Source organism: Gossypium arboreum, chromosome 3 (assembly GCF_025698485.1).
Source record: "Gossypium arboreum isolate Shixiya-1 chromosome 3, ASM2569848v2, whole genome shotgun sequence".
In the NCBI taxonomy this organism is placed as follows: Eukaryota; Viridiplantae; Streptophyta; class Magnoliopsida; order Malvales; family Malvaceae; genus Gossypium; species Gossypium arboreum.
Genome location: NC_069072.1, coordinates 20,703,961 through 20,726,955, shown reverse-complemented (window position 1 = coordinate 20,726,955; position 22,995 = coordinate 20,703,961). Strand labels below are relative to the sequence as shown.

The 22,995-nt window shown below is 32.2% G+C and overlaps 2 protein-coding genes across 3 annotated transcripts; one reads left to right on the top strand and one right to left on the bottom strand.

Moving 5' to 3' along the window:
* Positions 1–5,941: 5,941 nt before the first annotated feature.
* Positions 5,942–7,275, top strand: LOC108463289 (uncharacterized). 2 transcript variants are annotated; one of them, XM_017763236.2, is made up of 4 exons: positions 5,942–6,165; positions 6,612–6,700; positions 6,786–6,968; positions 7,081–7,275. In XM_017763236.2, exons 1-3 carry the CDS (start codon positions 6,133–6,135, stop codon positions 6,931–6,933), a joined length of 270 nt encoding a protein of 89 aa, XP_017618725.1. In that variant the 5' UTR covers positions 5,942–6,132; the 3' UTR covers positions 6,934–6,968; positions 7,081–7,275. The 2 variants fall into 2 exon arrangements, with proteins under 2 accessions (XP_017618725.1, XP_017618724.1); XM_017763235.2 differs by lacking the exon at positions 7,081–7,275 and having other exon boundaries at positions 6,786–7,066.
* Positions 7,276–9,700: 2,425 nt separating this feature from the next.
* On the bottom strand, positions 9,701–18,601 carry LOC108463348 (putative ABC transporter C family member 15). Its single transcript, XM_017763295.2, has 13 exons — positions 18,422–18,601; positions 17,153–17,217; positions 15,646–15,737; positions 14,605–15,518; positions 13,095–14,524; positions 12,920–13,006; positions 12,230–12,832; positions 11,969–12,133; positions 11,504–11,798; positions 10,853–11,373; positions 10,713–10,776; positions 10,370–10,609; positions 9,701–10,240 (listed from the first exon to the last, which is right to left on the bottom strand). The coding sequence occupies exons 4-13, from the start codon at positions 15,455–15,457 to the stop codon at positions 10,119–10,121; spliced, it is 4,380 nt and encodes a 1,459-aa protein (XP_017618784.1). The 5' UTR covers positions 15,458–15,518; positions 15,646–15,737; positions 17,153–17,217; positions 18,422–18,601; the 3' UTR covers positions 9,701–10,118.
* Between the last annotated feature and the right edge of the window lie 4,394 nt (positions 18,602–22,995).

The following is a 22,995-nucleotide window of genomic DNA, read 5'->3' as shown; positions in this document are numbered from 1 at the left end:
ATGATTTCAAAAGTTGAAATTGGAGTGTGATAACGCTTTGTTGATTGAGATTATTCTTGCTGGTGGTATCGCGAATAGCAGGTTGACGGAACTTCGACTGATACATCACATTCTTATTCGATCTTGAAAGGTTCCTGTCAGACATATTCCTCCAGCACAGAATATAGTGATAGATCTTTTAGTCAAAACTGAATATCCAGAGTTATTGAGATTTCATTTATTGGAGGAACCTCCGAGCTGCTTTTGACAAATTCTAATCTGTCTACATTGAACTAGGGTATCCTTTTATCTTGTATATGCTATTTTACTGTTCAAAAAAAATATAAACTAAAAATACTCTAGATGTGTCACATAAAGCACGGAATAAAAGGCATGAATCAGAAAAGAGAATAATACAGGTAACGGCAGCCCCACTTAGGCAATGGTTACACACCCATCTTTCTCGTGATCACAGCTCACCAGCTAAAGGCATGAATCTCAAACATAATTTGTCACAAATACTTAAGGCTAATTAATTAAATAAGTATTTTTTTAAATTGAGAAATATGTTTATGTCAGTGTATTGTTTATTATGTTAACTTATGGACTGAAAAAATGTAAAACTTTACGCATGATTATGATTATGAACCGTCAATAAATTCTTAATAATATTATATAATAAGATATGAGACACTAGCAAAATTTAATAAGAAATGAAGAGTTATATTAACGCAAGTTATGCATGTTAATTTTAAATGAAATAAAACTTTTTATTTTTATTTCTATTTTCATCATTGAGGTCTTTATCTTAGGTTCTATTTAACATTACTTTTATATTTGAAAAATGTTATTAAAAGTTCGATTTGAGAAAAGTGTTTTTATAAAGTGCTATGAAAATATATAGTTTATTAATTTAATGTGTTTGATATTGGTGTTAAAAATACGATGGGACGTTAAAATGTTCATTTTAGACATGATGGTTAAAATTTTTAAAATAAATTATGTTAGATAATATTTAAATAATTTAATATAATGATACATAAAATATAAATTAATCTAAAATTTTAAATATATTTTAAATAATTAATACTGAATAAGAATATTTTGATAATTTATACTTCAAAATGCATTCTTGAACTACACCTTAATATCGTTGGTTAATGTGGACATTTTAGGTATTTGAGTATTAAGGTTCGAGTTTCATCATATGTAAATTGCAATGTGAGGGTCTTCAATCCCAATATGTGCATATGCCATGATTGGGTTTTGTTCTAATTATTTGTTCGTTGTGCTTTGTGCTAGTTTGATTCTACATTATACTTGTTCAAGCATATTAATTATACGTACGAATGTACTTCATTTGTAACGCCCCCTTTACCCGAGACCGTCGCCGGAGTCGAGCACGAGGCATTACTAAACTTATTTGAGCACTTAAACAAATTCAAACAATTTATATCACACTTTCCAGACAAGCTGTCCAACTGTGTCATAGTTGCTAAATAATTCATATCTCGAGTTATAAAACTAGAAATCCAAATCCGTAAATTTTCTATGAATTTATACTCATATATCTACTTACCAATTTTTTTCTAGAATTTTTGGTCAAGCCAATTAGTACAGTTTATTATTTAAAATCTCCCCTGTTTCAGGGTTTGACTACTCTGACCTTTGTGTATTACGAATCAGATATCTCTCTGTACAGAGCTTCAATGACTATGCCGTTTGTCTCTAATAAAACTAGACTCAATAAGGAATCTGTACATATAAAGTATGACTTCTAATTATCTTTGTAAAATTTATGGTGAATTTCCAAAGTCAGAACAGGGATCCAGAAATTGCTCTGGCCCTGTTTCACAAAAATTTAAACATCTCATAAAATATAGCTCATATACCTGTTTTGCTTCTTCCATATGAGAATAGACTCATCGAGATTCGATTCCATAATTTATTCATTATTTAATTCCATTTCTACTATTTTTAGTGATTTTTCAAATTCAAACTACTGCTACTTACCGAAAACTATTTTAGTACAAATATTGTTAACTAGTTTATAACATCTTTACTTCAATTCATTCAAACTCTATACATGCCATATAAATCTTCAAACATAAAACAAAAGCTACCGGAATTGATCTGGATAGTGTGCTTTGTTGTGTTGATCCGATCTACCCACTTCACTTCAAGTCAATCTACATAAAAATATTAAACACACACAAGTAAGCTTATTGAAGCTTAGTAAGTTCATAGGTTAAAAGTAATGCTTACCAAACATAATATTTCCAAACAATACCAAAACATTTACTAAAGTTTCCTGCGATTCACAACCATTGTTATAATAATTCACATAGTTGAGCTCAACAAGAATAACTACTCAATCTCTTCCATTTGGATCACTTCTCTTTATTTCTTATAATCAAATTAGGAAACGGCTTACGAAATTGAGTACGTCGTTGCTCAATGCCACGATTCACAACTCAGTATGGTTTTCCTCATTGAAATACCATACCTACATTTTTTAACTCGGTATGGGAAATGCCATACCTACATTTCTTAACTCAAGATGGATTTGATAATACCATACCTACATTTCACATTCAAGATGGATAATACCATACCTACATTTCACAACTCAGTATGGATGATACCATACCTACATTTCACACTTTGCCATGGAACAACCATGGTCTTATCCAATCAATTCATCACACGTCACGATCTGAACGTACTCAATCCTGCGTTTTTCCTAATTTGCATTTCCACATTTATTCTTTCATTAACAAAATCTACACAATCCCACAACAAATTCGTATATAATAACACATTATATACTTCAATCATTCACAAATAAACATCTAATTTCAACCATATGAACTTACCCGCTAATTTGTAGAAGATATTGAAATTTTGGGACTATTCCGCAACTTTTTCTTTTCCTCGTTCTTCTTTGGATTCTTGATCTATAATATAAAATATTTCTACTCATTAGCATTTATTTGATTTCTATTTCACTTCACAATTTATGCTGTTCAAATTTCGAAATTGCACTTTTACCCCAAAATTTACAGTTTTCACAATTTAGTCCCTACTCAATTCACCCATCAATTGAACTAATTTTTCTCAATTAACACTTTATTTTATCATTATAAACTATTTCAAAACCTTTTATATTCTGAATTTCAACAGAAACCTTCAATTCACAACTTTTTCACAATTAGGTCCTAAATATCATTTCCTATCAAAATCACTTAATAAAACCACCTTAATATGAAATTAGAACTTAAATTTCATAATAATTCATCATAAAATTCCCTTATCCATCCAGGGTAACTTCCAATTTCACCCATAAAATCAAAAACTAATGAATTCTACAAGTGGACCTAATTGTAAAAGTCATAAAAACATAAAATTATCAAGAAAAAGCAAGAATTAGACTCACATGATGTAAAAATATGAAAAACCAGCTTTCTCCAGACCTTCTATGGCGTTTTGGTTGAGAAATTATGAAGAAAATGTCTAGATTTTTCAATTACATCATTATTTAACTATTAACTTTTATCTATTTCCAATTTTGCCCTTGTTCACATTGTTTTCTTGCTTATTTCATACCCAAACCGTCCAGCCATTAACCTTTGGGTCTAATTGCTCTTTAAATCCATCTTTTAAATACTTAAGCTATTTACTCACAATTTAACAAATTTTGTGCTATTTTCAATTTAATCCTTTTCAATTAATTAGCCATCCAAACGTTAAAATTTTCTAACTAAACTTTAATACTAACTCAATGACACTCCATAAATATTTATAAAAATATTTATAGCTCGATTTTCAACTTTGAGGTCTCGATACCTCATTTTTGACCCGTTTGACCTAATAAATTCTTTTAATTCACTAATTTCACCATTTCACAAATTCTTCTAAATTCTTACTTGACTCATAAATATTAAATTACTATCTTGTTCAATCTTATTTGTCGAATTTAGTGATCTCAAATCACCATTTCCGACACCACTGAAAATTAGGCCGTTACATCATTTGTAATGGTCAAACTTTCAATTTCATTTTTCAAATTTTGCTTTTAGTTTCTATATTATGTGTAAATTATAAATTCAACCCTTGTACTCTAATTTAATCATTTTTAGTCCATATACTTTTTAAAATTTGTAATTTCAACCCTAGATCAAATAGTAGCCATTAAATTCATTAAAAATTTTGCTATTTCCAAAATCTAATGCAATAAATATATTATCAGATATGTAATACTATGTTAGCTTGCTACTTTCACATGATACTCACAAAAAAAAATAATGAATTTTGTATCGACCCAATAGTCAGGGTAAACTATTAAATATTTATGAGGCTAGCTTGGTAGCTAATTAATTTTTGAATTAATAAATTTCATGAAATTAAGAGTTATTAAGGTATAGGAATTAAATCGCGTAATGGTTAAAAGTTGAATTATAAATTGAAATAAATTAAAAGGGCTAAAGTAACAATTGTGCCACTTAATTAATGTTGTGTATATGTGGCCGGCCATGAGCTAAATAACATACATGTGTATATTATATATATATATTTATATATATATAGTAAGTAATAATAATAAATAAAATGAAAACAAATTAAATGAAATAGAAACAAGGTGGAAAGAAAGAGATGAATGCATGCAAATTAGAAAAGAATGAAAAAGAAAAGAGAGAAAGGGTCACACAGGTAAGGGATCTAGGGTTCAAATCTAAATTGGTTAGTACAATTTAGTCATTTTCTTGTAATTTTTACGTTTTTGGAATTCCAGTACCTACGATTACCCGACTCAGGTTGTAATTTTTAGTATTGTTCAAGATTTTAGATGTTAACATTGTTGAATAGTTTAAGTATTAGATTGTCATGATTTGCCCCTGTATATTATAATGTTAATGGCTAGCTTACATGTTTAAATTATGATTGATTATTTGTTTTGATTTGTTAGTAATGCTCATGACCCTAATCCAACGACGGAGAGGGGTTAGAAGGGTTACAGAATTAACAAATGTTATTTGAATCAATATTGAAATTTCAAAATTCGAAAAACATAGAGACTAAAAATGATCAAATTGAAGAAAATAAACTAAATTTATAACCTACACATAGTGCAATATTAATAATTGTTACACCCTACCCTGGCTTGGACACTTGGCAGCACGGGAGGCAGCTTTGAAAGGCTCCCATAGATGGCTCTCTGTCCTATTCCATCAGAAATGGGTGTCCGGCTGGTTACACCAGCATACCTCATACGAACCGCTTTTAGCCACCTACTACAAACTGTCTATAGGGACCATTGAAAGAACACTAAGGAATAACAACTTCGTACTACCTCAGTAAAGAGAATGTTAGAGTAAGGCCACACAGAACTGCACTTGACGACAACTAATGTATAACGAACATGTCGCTTGATTGACCACACGAGCGGGTCACTATTCGATTGTTGGCAACATTGCACTACCAGACAAGGGGACTTCCCCCTATATATACCCCAACACACGAAGAATAAATGAACTTCTTCTCCCTTAAGCATTCTACCTAAGAATTGGGACTCACACAACTTTCTCCTTCCCCAATCTTCTTAAGTCCTCTTCTCCTCCCACCTTAACCTCTCTTTACAAACAACCATCGCCTTCTCCTCCTTGTTGAACACTAATATCAACAATAGCAAAATTTAACCAAACGAATTTAATTGCTATGGTTGAAATTTTAAATTTCTAAAAATATAAGAACTAAAAATGATTAATTCAGAAAGTTTAGGCACAAAAATTGAAAATACAAAGACTAAATCTAAAACATAAACGTAGTACTGGGGACTAATACGAGAGTTTAACCTAATCATCCATACAACTCATAGGGGTCATACAGTTGGGCGGCTGCTAATTGCTTACTAGTTTTTCGTTACCGCGCATGGCGTGAAAAGAAGGGAAAAAAGGGTTTTTATACTAAATTCAAAAAGTAGTGTCCCATACGGGTCAAACTCAGAAATATATAAGAAGCTGTATTGATTTATGAAGAGTTTGTATGCAACTTCCCTCTGTATTTCTCATTGCTTTTCTTTTTTAACAAGTTTCTTGGAGAAGGGGTCACTGGTTCTCTCTTCTCTCTTCTTAGATCTCTAAGCTAAGCATCCACATGGCTTCTGCAAACAGATGGCTCAAACCTGAGGTACCTATTCCTTTGCCTTCTCTTCATTCATTGTCTGCTCAAAAGCCTCATAACTTATTCATCTCATGTTTAAACTCAAATTTGTTTGTTTGTTCATATCAGATCTATCAGTTGGGTATATCAAAACCATGTTAGATCCAATTCCAGATTCTTTCATCTTCTTTTACTGTTTGCTTAAGCCTTCTCATTTGTAACTAAATTACCATGCTGCTAAGGCTTAAGGGTTTCACATTCTTGTTATGTTCTTTTAGTGTTTGCTTAAATGCTTCTCATTTGTAACTAAGATTTGTGCTTTTTCATGAATCAAATGATCCTGTTTTACATCATATCCGAACATTTGTCCAGAACAAACAGATCTGAATCGAAAGTCTAACAAATTGAGAAGTCTGTTTCATTAATGATGTCGGTCACGTTTACAATTTTACTTCCTTGTCCATGGCTGTTAGGTGTATCCGCTATTTGCATCGGTGGGTGTGGCGGTCGGCATTTGTGCCATGCAACTTGTCAGGAATATCACCACCAACCCTGAAGTCAGGTATATCTCATATATGCAGTATTATGGCAGCTCTGTCTGACAGAAAATTGAGATAACAATGCAAATGGTTATGAATGTGAAACAGGGTAACCAAAGAAAACAGGGCAGCTGGAGTTCTTAACAACTTTGAAGAAGGTGAAAAATATGCAGAACATGGACTTAGGAAATTTGTGCGCAACAGACAACCTCAAATTATGCCCTCCGTCAATAACTTCTTCTCTGACCCTAAATAAAATCCATTTGCACAATTCTTCAAAATTGGATGAAAGTAAGCCATAAAGACGATTGTATTCTTGACTGCCAAGTTTTTTGAGATATATTCTTCTTGAATAATTAAAATAATAAGATTTCATTCCTTTCCCTTTCTTCTTCTGTTGTAGGCTTCAAGCTTATGTTCGCCAAATTCCAAATTGATTGTCTGTTGAATTTTTTTTTTAAATTATTTAAATTTATATATAAATATTGTAACTATGCCGCAAGGGTTGAAAAAGATAGGAATCAAAACTCAAAATCTGTTGTATGTCATTATTTAAGAATGATGGAATGAAGCAATTAAATTGAGTTCTGGGTTGTAACCATTTTTGTTCAGCCGTAGGATGAAGATAAAAGGGGATGGTGACAATATCAAAGACCAATTTATTTGTATCTTGTAATGGTTTCGGTGACTAGAAGTGAAAAACTGTCATATAAACAAAGCTAAAATACTAATTTTCAAGTAAAAATCTTTGTTACATAGACAACTCGTTACAAGCTGCTAAAAAACATAATTTGCAATTTGTCTCAAGTTTTGCATCTACCAGACTGAAATTGGCTTTTGAAAAGTAATGCCATCTTAGTTTCTTTGTGGTTTAATCATATTTTCTTAATTTGTTTGATAGGTGAAATGAGGTTTAGAATAAGAATATATTAAACTTTTAACTCACCCTTCATATCAGGTTAATCATTTAAATTTAAAAGTTGCAATATAGTTTAAGTTTATGTTTTCTTTAACAATCTCATTATAGGTTGCGGTCATATTTGTTCTTTTTAATACAATGATAATTTACTTCAGCACATTCAAACCTACATCCTTCTATATTGGTAATAATGCCCAAGTTTTATGTAATTTTTGTATATTTGAAAATTAGTCTCCACAATTCCTATACTCTTTATATATCTGGAATTTAATTCCTTTATTTTTTTTGTTAAATTTGATGGTGTGACATTGAATTGAACTTATCAAAAAATTTTAATGATATTTAGGCTAACTAATAGCATTATAAATATTGAGATACCAAATTAAGTCAAAATTAAAGTATAAAGATTAAAAACTCAAATTTGAGGAGGCCAAATTTGAAATTTAACCAATTTTTTTATACTCTAAAATCAAGGATACCTGTCAAAATGCACGCAGCCGGGCATTGAGCACAGAGATAGTATTCTTTCGCCTTTTACTAAACAACACTGTGTCTTTCCCAGCCAGAATCTGGGGTTTGCATCACTGACAGAATACTGTGATTCCTTCTCAAATTCTTTACAAAGCAAGATGATTTCAAGCTATTGTTAATGGTAAGTTGCTTGCTCAGCAGATTCAGTTGCAAATTTGTCGCCAAACAAAAACTATCTTTACTGAATTTCGATATAATAACTCGTGAAAATGGTAATGATTTAACTTTAAAAGAAAATTCTAATAATCTCGATCTATGCAAAGATTTGTGGGTTCAATGCGAATGCAAAAATTGTTATAGAGTAAATTATAAGAAATCACTTAATTCAAAAATGAATATTTGTGAACAATGTGGATATCATTTGAAAATGAGGAGTTCAGATAGAATCGAACTTTCGATTGATCTAGGCACCTGGGGTCCTATGGATAAAGACATGATCCCATTAAATTTCAGTCTGAAGAAGAGCTTTACAAAGATCGTATTGATTTTTATCAAAGAAAGACATGATTAATTAAGACTATTCAAATAGGCACGGGTCAACTAAACGGTATTCCTATAGCAATCAAGGTTATGGATTTTCAGTTTATGGGGGGGGGGAGTATGGGATCGTAGTAGGCGAGAAAATCACTTGTTTGATCAAATATGCTACCAATAATTTTTTATCTCTTATTCTAGTGTGCTTCTGGAGGAGCACGCATGCAAGAAGGAAGTTTGAGCTTGATGCAAATGGCTAAAATATCTTTCGCTTATATGATTATCAATCAAATAAAAAGTTATTTTATGTATCAATTCTTAAATCTCCTACTACTGATGGAGTGACCGCGAGTTTTGGTATGTTGGGGGATATCATTATTGCTGAACCCAATGCCTATATTGCTTTTGCGGGTAAAAGAGTAATTGAGCAAATATTGAATAAAACAATACTGGAAGGTTCACAGGCGGCTGAATATTTATTCCATAAGGGTCTATTGATCTAATCGTACCACGTAATCCTTTAAAATGTGTTCTGAGTGAGTTAGTTCAGCTCCACGGTTTCTTTGAATCAAATTCAATCAAGTACAGTCTTAAGTGAAATTTTTTATTCGTAGTGAAAAGGTAGTTAGTTAGTTTATCAGAATCAAAGTCAAAGCCCGCTTAATAGGGTTTGACTTTGTGACAAAAAAAGGAATTGTTGAAAAACAAATTATGTGGATAATTATTATTATCATTATCCGATATTTCTAATGAGTAAACCTCTAGCAACAAGATAAAAAACGAATTTTTCCTTCTGTGAAATGAAATTTGAAATTTTATCTTACTCTATTGCGTATGTATATATAATTTAAATAGAGAAAAAATAGAATAGAAATATAGAGTTTTGCATCTTTCTGTATCTCCCGAAAATTCTATTTTTACTAATAATCCTTGTTCTTGGACCGGATTCTAACGAATCGAATCTTTCGACAATTTGTAATAAATTATTTCTTTATTAAATTTAAAAATTCAAATTAAAAGACAAGAACAATAGAATAATAAAAAAGTAAGAATAAAGAAAGATAATAAAGAAAGTGGATTATCTTATCATATACACCTATTTTATTTGATTTAAAAAGATGGGCAAGTCCTTTTATTTAATTCTACATTCCTTGCACTCTAGAAACTTTATTTTTTATATATATGTGTATGTAATCTAACATATGCGTGTATGTTATGGTTTACTAGAACCTAACTGAACTTTGATTGCCATAAAAGATGCAGACAAAATTGTATAACTAGAAATTTACACTATTGCTTGTTAATGGCGGTTTACCCTATAACTGAAAGAAATTGTTAAAAGGATTAGCAGGTGCTTAGTAAGTAACTTGTAAGTAATGCTCCTCCAGCATGATGCACCATTCATTGTTTTCCACATGATTTGATGGATCTTGACTAGAATTCTCCCCCAGAAAGTTGGTCTTCAGGATTCATAAACAGAATTCTTCATTTGAGTTCTAAAAGCTGTCCACATACCTTCAAACCAGATTCTTAGGGTGGTTGCTCTTGGATGATCTCAAAAATTCAGCCACCAACTTCGAGAACCAAGAAGATTTGTCCTCGAGTAATATCTTTGGCTTATCGTATTCGACTATCATCCCTGGAATTAAACAATTTCTTAGTCACAAACAGCTAAATTTAACTTATACATTCTTAGTAACATTAACTATGTGTCATAACTTTGTTTATTAATGCTTTGGTAATATGCAGAAGAGTCTTTCAGACTTACCATTATCAAGAACCAAAACCAAGTCATTGTCGATAACAGTTGGTATCCGATGTGCCACAGTGATGACTGTACATCTGCATGTCTCTTTCCTTATTGTCTCCTGAATTACATTGTCTGTAGCTGTATCAATGGAAGCTGTTGCCTCATCCAACGCCAAAATTCTCCTTTTCTTTAGGAGGACCCTAGCCAGGCAAACAAGCTGTCTTTGTCCAACACTCCAATTCTCTCCATCTTCAGCCACTGCACAATTTTGCCAGAGGAAATTATGTCAAATGGAATATATATATACACACGCATGCACATATTATATATATATAATTTGAAATTACTAAAAATTTGAAACCTGGAGCATCAAGAAGCCGTTGGTCCAGTCGTACTATGTCTACAAGATGACACTTGTTGAGGACCTGTCATGAGTTTACGTTAGTGAAACCGGAAATCTAATGGAAATAGTTTCAGGGAGACCAAGTTTTTAAAATGTACCTCCCATATTTCTTGATCTGTATGTTCTTGCAAAGGATCCAGATTTGTCCTTATGGTGCCCTGAAACAAAGTAGGGTCTTGTGGGATTATTCCCAATCTTGACCTCAAATCCTGCAAACCAATTGTAGAAATATCTACTCCATCAATAATAATACGTCCTCCTGAGGGCTCTACCACCCTGAAGAGAGCCTGAATTAGAGTGGATTTCCCACTTCCTGTTCTGCCAACAACTCCAATTTTCTTTTCTCCAGGGAAAGTGCAAGTTATACCCTTAAGTACAACAGGGAGTGTAGGCTTGTATTGCACCTGAAGGTTTTCAAGTTCAATTGTTCCTTTGGTTGGCCAGTCAGGCTTCGGTCTACAATCCTCGATCACCAAGGGAGCTTCACTAGGTATGTTTGAGAATTGAAGAACTCTCTCAACTGATATCATTTTGTTTTCAACGTTGCATAAGTTCCATATTACCCATGCTTGCAGTACATTTAAGTTCAAGCCATATGTGGCTGCCAATCCTGCCAAGCCTGATACGACATCAACATGCTAGTCTGTTACAAACTCGACATTATAGATATCGAACCGTATAAACTTGGGAAAGATAAACTATCGAGATGATAAAAAAGAGAAGAGGTGGGAGGAAGAGGGGGGCCTTACTAGGGTCAATAGCAGACCGCGGCAAGCTAACCAGGATGACCAACACCAGGAAGAAAACGAAGTTGAAAAGAAAATTGATTCGAACACACAACCATTCCATTGTGCTGGAGTTATGGAAGGCTACACGAGAGTAATCATCGATTAAGCTCAAGTTTTTCTCCATGAACCTGTCTTCCTGGCCAAAACAACGAATTGTTGTTGCGCCTGTGATAGATTCTGAGAAATGATGTAAAATAGGAGCCTTTCTAATTCCAACCATCCTGGCTAGCTCCCTAGCAGTCGTAATATAATAGTTCTGTAGATAATTTACCACGTTTAGAATTTGTAACAATACAAAGAAATAAAATAAACTTTATACATGTAGATGCAAGTCGCATTAGTCATTGTATTTTGCAGTTTCTTTGACATTTTTATGTCATGTGAGAGACAAGTAGAACACGAATTCATGATGGATTTGGTACTTGCCTGATACCAGAAGGAGATACTGAGGATGGCAAGGAAGAGAAGGAAGATTTGCCAGGCAACATGGGACATAAGGATGATGATACTGAACAACTGAATTAAAGCAAATGCCAGCCCCGCTAATCTGTAAGGAATATCTGTGTCTAACGTGCTTTGATCTGTAGATGACTGTAATTAACCAGAAGATGGAGAGAATTAACTTATGAACGAATTAGGCAAAATCTTAAAGCAGTTGAGCTTTGTTGCAAACAAGATGAAACTAACCCTGTTGAGGATTCGACTTGAGGGATTTGAGTCAAAGAATGAAATTGGTGCCCGGAAAACAGATTTTATCATTCCAAGGAACAGACGTTGAGCTGTCTCTACAGCAATAGTTGCCAGCAAAACGGCCCTTCCCAGTATGAAGATGGAGCTTCCACCAGACAACAAAATAAATATGCCTATTAACTGTTCTCTTGATACATTGCGATTTTCCTCAGTTGCCCAAGCAATCCAGTAATTGCTCCCCATCTGTAGTCCCTGGAAGAGAACTTGACAGAGAACGATGACTGGAACAAGTGCTCCCTTATAAGCTGCTGCAACAAAAGTCGAGTAAACACTCCATTTGACACGACCGGTTTCGGTTTCTTCTTCTTGGCTACTTTCAAAAAGCTTATCATTGCAGTTGGGCTCTCCATGTTTTTCTTCTATGACTTCAGTTTGACTTATCTGGCACAGTCCACCCGTCAAGGAATCGTTTTCTTGGGGTTGGTTCACTTGGTCTAGTGATTTTCTGTGAGCATTCATCTGCCTAACAAGTTCACCATTAGAATCCACTATCAACTCCTCATACTTTCCTGACTGAACAATGAGACCTTCTTTCATCACCTACAGGAACAAGCATAAAAGGCAGAATGAGAGCCTACAACGGTAAGTTCTCAGTATATTATATGTGTACAAACCAAAGGATTTTACCAGAACAATGTCTGCTGCATCTAAAAATTCCAATTGGTGTGTAGCATAAATAACAGTCTTCTGAGACAACAGTCCTTTGAGACATTTCTGCCAAAAAAACAGAAAAAAATCACATATGAGAATGCAACTTGCAAAACAACTAACAACTGAAAAGAGAGAGGATTTTGTTTTTTACCTTAAACAAATGTGTTCCTGTATGAGCATCAACTGCACTGAAAGGGTCATCTAGGATATAAATATCAGAATCACTGTAAACAGCCCTTGCTAACTGGACCCTCTGCTTCTGGCCTCCACTGAGGTTCATCCCTCTCTCTCCCACAACACTCATATCTTTATTATCCCACATCTCAGTATCTTGGTTCAAGGCACATGCTTCAAGAACATCTTCATAGAAAGCTTTCTTCATGTCCTTACCAAATAATATATTCTCCCTGATACTGCCTGTTTGAACCCATGCTCTCTGAGGAACATAAGCTTTCTTCCCATAAACCTTAATGGCTGCACCCGAAATCCTTGGTATCTCACTTAGTATGCTGCAAAGTAAACTTGATTTACCTGAGCCAACCGAGCCGCAAACAGCTATCTTGTAACCTTCCAATATTTTCAGCTTGTCAGTGATTTTGACGGTTGGTTTCTTTATGTCCTTGCTATCTGTTTCCCAAGCATACTCTCCTGGCTCAATTTCAATAGCAACATTAGATGCCTTTGCACCATGATCAGATATGAACTTCCTTTGGACTTCTTCTCCAAGGAACTCTTGAATTCGATCGTATGAGACTTTTGTCTGAACAATCATGGAAACGAGTTCTGGAAGGTTGTAAATAGGTTCTTGTAGAATCCTAAAAGTTGCTAAGGCTGAAAGTACTGTTCCTGATGTTAATGGTGTTTTTACCAAAATGCAGACACCAAAAGTGATGACAGACACTAAGGTTGGTGAAGCCCAAAACAGAAAGGCAACAGCTGAGCTTGTATATAGATACTTTTTAAGCCAGTTTCTCTCAGTTTCTCTAAGTTGAAGAAGCTTCTTCAAGAAAGTGGGTTCCCATGAGTGTAGCTTTAAGACTCTCATGCTTTTCAGAGTCTCTGAAGTTGCTTTTGTTCTTGCATCCTTAGCTTCCATGATCTTGGAGTGAAGTCTCTTTTGCCTACTGGCTAATGGGGTGTTACTCACCATCACCAAAATCGTAGCAAAGATGGCTGCAAAGGAAGGAGCCGCACCCATGTTCCTATACAGTATTACCAAGGCCAGTAAGACTTGGATTGGTAGCAACCACACTCCATGAATGTGCCAGAAAAAGTCTCCAATTCTCTCAGCGTCTACATTGATGAGGTTTGTGATTTTACCATTGCTGTAACAAACGAACTTAGTTGACAGAGATTCTTTATAAATCAAAACCGTGAGAGCTGCACGAACCCTTATTCCAATTCTATGAGCACCAAAGTACCACAGCCGTTGAGTTAGCGATTCCGCAGTCTTTGAAAAGAAGAAGATGAATGCAAGAACCAGTCCATACCGATTGCTTGAACCATCATGTTTTTCAGTTAAGAAATTCACAAAGCTGGTGATAAGGAAAGGTCCAATATAGGAGGCAATGGTGTTAAGTCCTACAAAACATAAACATAAGCATTGGAAGATGCTGCATACAGAACCTGAAAACAGATTCAATGAATCGAGAAGAAAATACCTGCAAAAACTGCATTTACAGCCAAGGATTTCCAGATAGAACGAGCTACTGCTTTTGGCAATAAATAAGAATCTGCTTTCCGTTTTCGAAGCGATTCTTCGAGCAACGACGAGGCTTTATCAGCGGCTTCTGAATCCGGAACCTGAGGAATATGGTGCAATTCAAGTTTTTCAACTCGACCTCTTTCAAAAAGGGGGTTTAGCCATCTAAATGTGAGTTGGCTCCATATGCCAGCACTAGCAAAAGCAGTATCATCATCTTTGGAGAAATTTTCATCCTCCTTGTGAAGCAATGGACGTTGAAGGTCACTGTTTCTGTTAACAGCAAGAGGCAGACAGCAACAAAGAAGTAGCAAGAAAGGCAAAGAAGCAATATCAACAATGTTGGCTTCCGGCAAATAATAAGGCAAATCTTTGGAGTTCAAGTGGTGGACAACGTAAACCACTACAGAAAACGACACAAGAATGCAGGAGAACACCCACCAAAGTACCAATACTAAAGGCCATCTTTTTCCCTCGCTGAAAGTCCTGTTTTTTGAAAGAACTGAAACTAAACTTGCTAGAAACCAAGTGACACCCGAGCATACAAGTTTTGTAGAGACAAAACTATGAATCCAATAATCATAAAACCCAAAACCCAAATAAAATATAAAGATTATAACATTAAATATAGCAACTATAGCCCCAAAAGCTCTTACTCCTCCTCCTCCTACACTGTGTTTAAAGTCTGGTATAACATCACTATGACTATGGCTACCGTTGTGATGTTTCCTACGTTTCAAAATATCTATGATAATCCATGATAGTAAAGCTAAAACAAATGATGCATTGACAAGCTCTAAAGCCACCTCCATGAAAGCTGGATCAGATCCTATTCTCCCCTAATCAAAAACCAAACAATAAGTAAAGTTAAGCCTGCAAAAACAACAATGGCTTTTTCAGTGATCGACGACCAAAACAAAAAAAAAAACAAAAAAAATTAAAAAAACTCAATTCAAATAACAAGATAAAGAACACAAAACTGAAAGTATCCGTCACTCACATTGATGGGAAAAAGACAAAAACACTCGCGGTGGGTTTAGGAGGAAGGCATTTGAAATGTACGAACATAGCACGTGGCTTTTTGAAAGGTTGCTGACGAAGGAAAGGTGAAAAGTTTCAGTGTTTTTGTACACAATGGGATAATTTCGAAAGCACTTTTTATAAAAGTTATAGCCATTAAAGAAAAACACTCCAACACAGTCGCCATCTCTCCCCCATAATCCACAAACCCTAACATTGTGCTAAAACAAACGGATCGATATTCGATTTGTTTTACAACTTTGGGTGCCCTCTTAAGCTTGCTTTTATAACGTTTTATTAGCGAATATTTTCTTTTGGACCAGTCTCTTTATGACAAGAGTTTCAGCAAATATGCTGAATATTATGCTTTAAATGTGACTCCAGTCCCTTTACTTTTTAATACTTTTAAATGTCAGTCCTTTTACTCTTAATTCCAAAAATTTGTTTTATTCAAAAATTATCAATTCTTAGCACTGTTTGTTGACTTTTTCTAAATTTGAATGTTTTTATAAATTACACTTCTTTTAATAGATAAAGAAGTCCATCATTAGCCTTACAACCTAATGCTCAGTTTTTCCGACTTTAATTTTTAAATAATGTATTTTAAAAAAATTAAAAGATTAAAATTTAAAAAGCTGAAAGTATAAGGACTGATAGAAATTAAACCAAATATGTTGTTTAGTACTACGAAATTATGTCAAACAGAAGGCTTTAAATTATGTCGACATTTTATTAACATTCCTAATTTCTCTCTACTTTTTGGGGGGTGGGGACTGGGGACGTGCAAAATTACAAAATAGGGTGTTGGGTTAAAATTATTTTTGGTAGGCAGAGACAACAAAGTAAAAGTTTTTTATATATTTAATTTTAATATAATGATAATTTTACGTTTATATATTTTTTTATTTTATTTTTATTTCTTGAATTAAATTTAACCCTTAACCTTTAAAAAAATAAATTGATTTTTTTGTAATAATATTAGTGTGATAACCTACATGATAGTCTACGTGTACTTTAAGTTAACATGACAAATCAAAATTTCTCTCGTGATTTTTAGTATTTTAAATTAAATTTTAATTTTGTAGGAGGAAAAATTGAAAATTAAAAGGAAAAATTTAATTTTCTATTTTCATATTAAAAAAGATAAAGATAATTTAAAATCACAGTTTCATATCATCCATTCTCATTAAATTTAATTTCTATTTTAAGAAAACCATCAAATCGATTTAATTAAATCAGTTATAATTATTTTTCATTAAAAGACTATTAAACTAATATTGATGTTTCAAAAAAAAAAAAGAATGAATGGCGAAGTCACATTTATACAAATCTATGATATTTTATTATCATTTCGACTGCGGCTTCATGGGTCACCTAAGGGCTAGAAGAGGCAAAAATGTAGGGTTAGGGATGGAATGGAGGATGGGAAGCTCAACAGAATAGTACCTTAGCATATAAAACCAAGTAAGTGGGTCCACCTTACTTACCAACTCATTTCTCTGTCGACTATGATTCACTACAGAGGAATCTTTCTTTTAGATAGAATCCAGAGCTGGAGACAATTTTAAATAAAGATTCGATTATTATTTCTTCTTAGAAAATAACATCTTAACCATAATTTTATTTAACAATTTTCCACATTTTATGCAAACTAATTAATAAAAGACAATTGAATGAGAGCTATCATTTTTTTTCCTTCAATATCTTTTATTTAAATAACACTTAATATAATATTTGATATCTAAATTTATATTTTTCAATTTGGTACTTCAACTTTTTTTTGTCTAATTTGATACTTAAAATCGACACTTTTCCTTAATTTGATACATAAACTTTTTTTGGCCCAATTTGATACCTAAATAGGAGCAAAGCCAGGGTTTAGGCCCTTTTGTAATTTATAAAATTTTAATTTAGTAATTTCATTTTGGTTCCCAAAAATGATAAATATTATATTTAATCTTTTAAAATTATAAAAATATAAACTATTAAAATGGTGAAATTACATTTTACTATCATAAAAATATACAATTTAATTCTACCTCCAAAAAAAAAATTTTGGCTTCACCTCGATACCTGAACTTGGCACTTTTTCCTAATTTGATACCTAAACTAAATTAAATGTTATACAAATTACTCAAAACACTAATGGTGTTAAAAAAATTATGCTACAAAAATATCATCAATATTGGAGGAAATTCATATTAAAAATTAGGCATTGTGTTATGTTAAATGAATAAATATTGGATAAGAAAGCAAGAGTTTTAAAATCCAAAATAAAAGAAATTTGTTATTTTAAATTAGTAAAATAAACAAATAAATGGATAAAATTAAAAGTAATTGAACATTTAAAATACAAAAAAATATCATCTCCACATGTCAATTATAGATATTATTTTTGCTACCTCATAAAAAATAACATTGCTAGTAAATTGTAAAACATTTGACAATTTCAAGTATCACATCAGACAAAAAAATAGATAGGGTACCAAATTAGAAAAAAAAGAGTCAAGTTTAAGTACCAAATTGGACCAAAAAATTTTAGGTGCCAAATTAAGAAAAAGTGTCAAATTCAGATACCAAATGTTATATTAAGCCTTTAAATAAAAATTAAGGTAGGAAAAGCACACTGATACCAACTAATCTATCTTCCAAGAAAAAGTGTCAAGTTCAGGTACCAATCTTGTCAGCTAAATTTGTTAAATCATGATCAAATTGATAGAATATGTAAACTTTGAAGGCTAAATTTACTATTATACCTGTTGACACAAGAGATCAATAAGGGAGGAAACGATGAGGAGGAGGAGGAGAATGATGAGGGGTTTGGAACGATTCACCCTTGTAGGGTGGAGAGTCGTCAATGGTGGAAATGAGGGGAGAAAATATGGATAAAAGCATTTGGCTACTGTAAAGTAGAAGAGAGGAAAAACCACAAAAAGACTCCCTTTATCCTAATCCTAACAAGGGTATATATAAGGGTTTTTGGTGAGACCCACATCGTGATCAAAATGTACATGTATAACAATACCAAACAAATTTTTGTAATTGATGGAAGATATTAATGTTGTAATTAATTGTCCTTAATTCCTCACATTCAAAATCAACAATGATTAAATTGATTTGATTTTTTTAAAGGGACTCATTTGCTCAATATTAAAATTGAGAGGGATTGGAAAGGTCTTCAACTATACAGAGAGTCATTAAATTAATGATGACATGACATGTTAACTCAAAGGCTAATAACTAATTTGGTATGTAACGACCCCAAAGTTAATGGTGTTAGAAAATATGATTTCAAAATCTCATTTCTGATATTCGAGCCCATAAATATTATTATTTAATATTTACGAGGGTAGTATAAATTTTAATTAAATTTTGATCCATAATTTTTGTTAATCAGGTAGTTTGTAAAAATGATAAAAGTTAATCGCTATGAATTTTTATTTAATTGAAAGACCAATTGAGTGAATAGACCATTAGAATATGGCCAAACGGTGATGGGTAATGATTTGAATTCACAGACACTGATTGAGCATGGTTAATGTTAGTTTAATTAAGGTTTTAATTAATTAATTATAATTAAAGTATAAAAGGAGCCAAAGTGCTTATAATCTTTATTTCTCATTTTTCTTCACCATATACACACCAAAGAAAACCTAAAGAAAGTAATTTAAGCTTCAAGACATTTGGCTCTTTATTATTAGGTTTCTTGTAATTTTAAAGTTTTTGAAGTCTTGGGAGTTTGATTTAGCTAGCCCGTGTACCAATTTGTAAAATTATTAAAGTTTTCAAAAGCTTTCATTGATGAATACTTGATGAAATTGGTACTAAATTGTTAGATTTTAAGCTTAGAATTGAAAAAAGGGCTAGTTTGTAAAGTTCAATTACTAGTTTTTGAACATAGGGACTAAAGTGCATAAATTTCAAAATTAATGTAAAAATTCTATAATTTTAGGTAATAGAGGGATGTTGAACGATGAAATTAGATCGGTACCCAGGCCATGTGAATCCACACGGACGTGTGGACCAAAATGTTAAAATTTTCCCTAGGGCCGTAAGAGTCGTTCAAATCGAACATAGGCCTTTGGTAGGGTCTGTATGATCTGAATTAGACTGTATAACTTGATATACTATGGTTTGATGTTAAATAATTCATATTTTGTATGTACATCCTTGATATATGATATCTGTAATCTGCATTTGCATTGGGTGGGATTGGTATAAAGAAAGAAGTTTTGATAGTTTAATGATATATTGAGTTGGGTGGCTAAGCCACAAATCTATGTCTGATACTGGCGATATATCACATATTGATCTGATAGCTAATTTGCAATCACTCTGAAATGTTTTATACCGACACTAAGTGGTGTGTAGGGTTGGATGAGTACTTAGTACCCTATATGGTGTGTTAGGATCGTCAGAGATGGTGTGTAGAGGATAAAGGTAGGAAACCACATCTGATTTTGATCTGTTCTGTATCTGTACTTGATCTATTTTGTACATTATTTGAATTGTTATGATAATACTGGGCATTCTCTATTTCTGATTATGTATAAGAGTTCGGGAAATTACTGTTATATGTATATTATTTCTTGCTTTATTATTTGTTACACACATTGAGTTATAAACTCATTTTGGTTGTTAACTGAATTGTAGGTAACTCGCAGACTTAGGAGGCTCAGCGTGTCAGGAGCTCGGTCATTTCTATTATCTAGATAATTTACTGTTTATTTAAATTTGAACTATCGTATGTTTTATTCAGACTTCAGTTTGTAAGTTTGGACTTCCATGTTGGTTTGACTATTTTAATGATTTCCGTTCGACAGATTTTAAAGTACTTAAAGGTGGGTTTCCCTTAATATCTCAATGTAACTTCCAGATTTGGTCTTGTCGTCTAGGCCAGGTATAGGGTGTTATAGTATGTCATTTGGAAATGGTTTGGCTTGTATGCTAAGATGATAGAATGATGTGCTTAATGGTTGATTAAGGAATGTAAATTTTATAGAAAGTTGAATGTGATTAGCTACACCTGTGTAGGTATGGTTTGGATTAGTTTTATATAGATCTAAGTATGCATATAAGTACACATTTTTTATTGGTTTTATATAGATCTAGTAACATTTACTAGGCTATACCACCCATTTCCTATTCTAATTAAAGGAGTGTATTTTTAATAAATAAATATTATTTGTAAAGAGCTTGTTCAACTAGAATTCTTGTATCTCTCTCTATAAATAGATTTCATCGGTTGACCTAAAAAACATACTTCATAATTATTGAGTTATCGTTCTTTTCCCAGAAAGTAGTGGAAATTTATTAACTTAGAATAAATTCTATTTTTTGAGAATTACGATCTTTGTCGATTTTTATAGAGAGTGGTTACTTTCCTACTGAAAGTAATTAAATCATTTTCTTTTTTGTGATTTGGTTCGTGTTGCTCGACCCACACTCGACACAATTATTGGTACAAGGATAAAAGAGAAGGTTGTTCGATTGAAAACCAAGATCGACTTGAATCCGTGTGGCACAAAGCATAAGTATTATTCGATTAGGATTTATTACTATTAATATTACAAAACGACTCAAATTTTAAAATCTTTAAATCTTTTGTTGTATATATAAACCGTTTTCTTAACTGATTTTTCTAACACCTACACGAGTTCTAGCTTGTTCTTCTACCACACACCTCAAATAGATTTCTAAACACTTATTCACCTCCTCATTTTGGCCACCTTATTATAACTTGAACAACTCATGCCAAAAGCTAATTTATTGTTGCTTTTCTTCATCAATTAGGTCTCTACTTCAACTTTGTTCTTCCTAAATCTTTAATTCTATTTCCACCATAAAATTTTTGTGACGAATTTATCTTTCTTTCTAGGTTTTCTTTGGTTAACTCTATTTTTAAATTAAATATCTCTTATTTCAAAACTATAGCTATAGAGAAGAAAAAAGAAAAGAAAAGATGATGATATTTTATTCAATGTCCAAAACTATTTAATCGATTAAATGAAATAATCTTTTAAAAGATGTTTCACGAAAAATGTTTTAAATAGGATTATAATTGAGATTTAATTTTTGAAAAAAACAAACTTAATATATGGATTAAAAAGATAGATTGAGTCTCGATTCAATTGGTATCATTATTGTTGCAACAATTTGGAAGATATGGATTTGAAATAGAAAGATAACACGCACTTAAGTATGCTCGAACCCTCGTCTTCTTGATTGTTACAATAACAACGTTGTCTACTAAATTAAGACTCAATCAACATGATTTAATTATTTTTTATTAAAAAAGACTAAACAAAGTAAAATTAGTCGTGAATGGGTAAGAGGACTAGTGACAACGAATTAAAAATGGTTGAATCATGGTTCAACTTCTTAACTTAACTTGTATAATCCATATTTGGGGTTTGTGGTTGTGCTACTCAATAATGTTGTTTTCAAAATTTGAACATGTTATAAAATAAAAAGACAAAAGGTAAAGAACAAAGAGAATGGGAGAGAAAAGAGAAAGCGTATTTTATTTATCAATGGAATATTTACAATGCTTCTGAAAAGTCTATATTTATATACATAAGAAGTATAAATAAAATAGAACTCTATTTTCTAATTACTAGTACAATTTAAAGTACACCAAAACTTATCTTGATCTTGATAGACATCCACTTAATAAGAAGATATTCATAACACTTCCCATTGGATGTCCATTTGTAGATAATGTGTCTCGTTAAAATCTTATTAAGATAAAAAAACCTCGTGGGAAAAAAAATTTCTAGTGAAGGAAAAAGAGTATACATATCTATAATATACATAATATGCTACCTCATTAAAAACCTTATCAAGAAAACCTAATGGAACAAAACATCGGTTAAGGAAAAAAGAGTACAACACATATTTACTCCTCTTCATGAAAACATCACATAATATCTCATATTCTACGTATTCAATATTGAATACTAGCTTTTCAAATGACTATTTGAAAGTATTTCCTAAGCATTTATATCAATGTTCTTTTGAAAATCATGAGTGAGGAAAACTTTGGGAAATATATTTTGATATCTTTATCATAGAAAACTTTAATCATGATTCTTTTGTAAAAACACAAATAGGTATTTTAGACTATTTTACAATACTTCTTCAAGTACTATTCACTCAGTCAAATTTACTACATATGTTCAAATTATTTCAATTCATATAAATGAACAATTTCCCTAGAATTTCAATATGCTTCTAGCATTCTAAATCCTTCAAGGATTTTAATATAAATTTTACTATATAGTGATTCATAAAAGGTTGTAACAACAACCATTAGACGCAAGTTAAATCT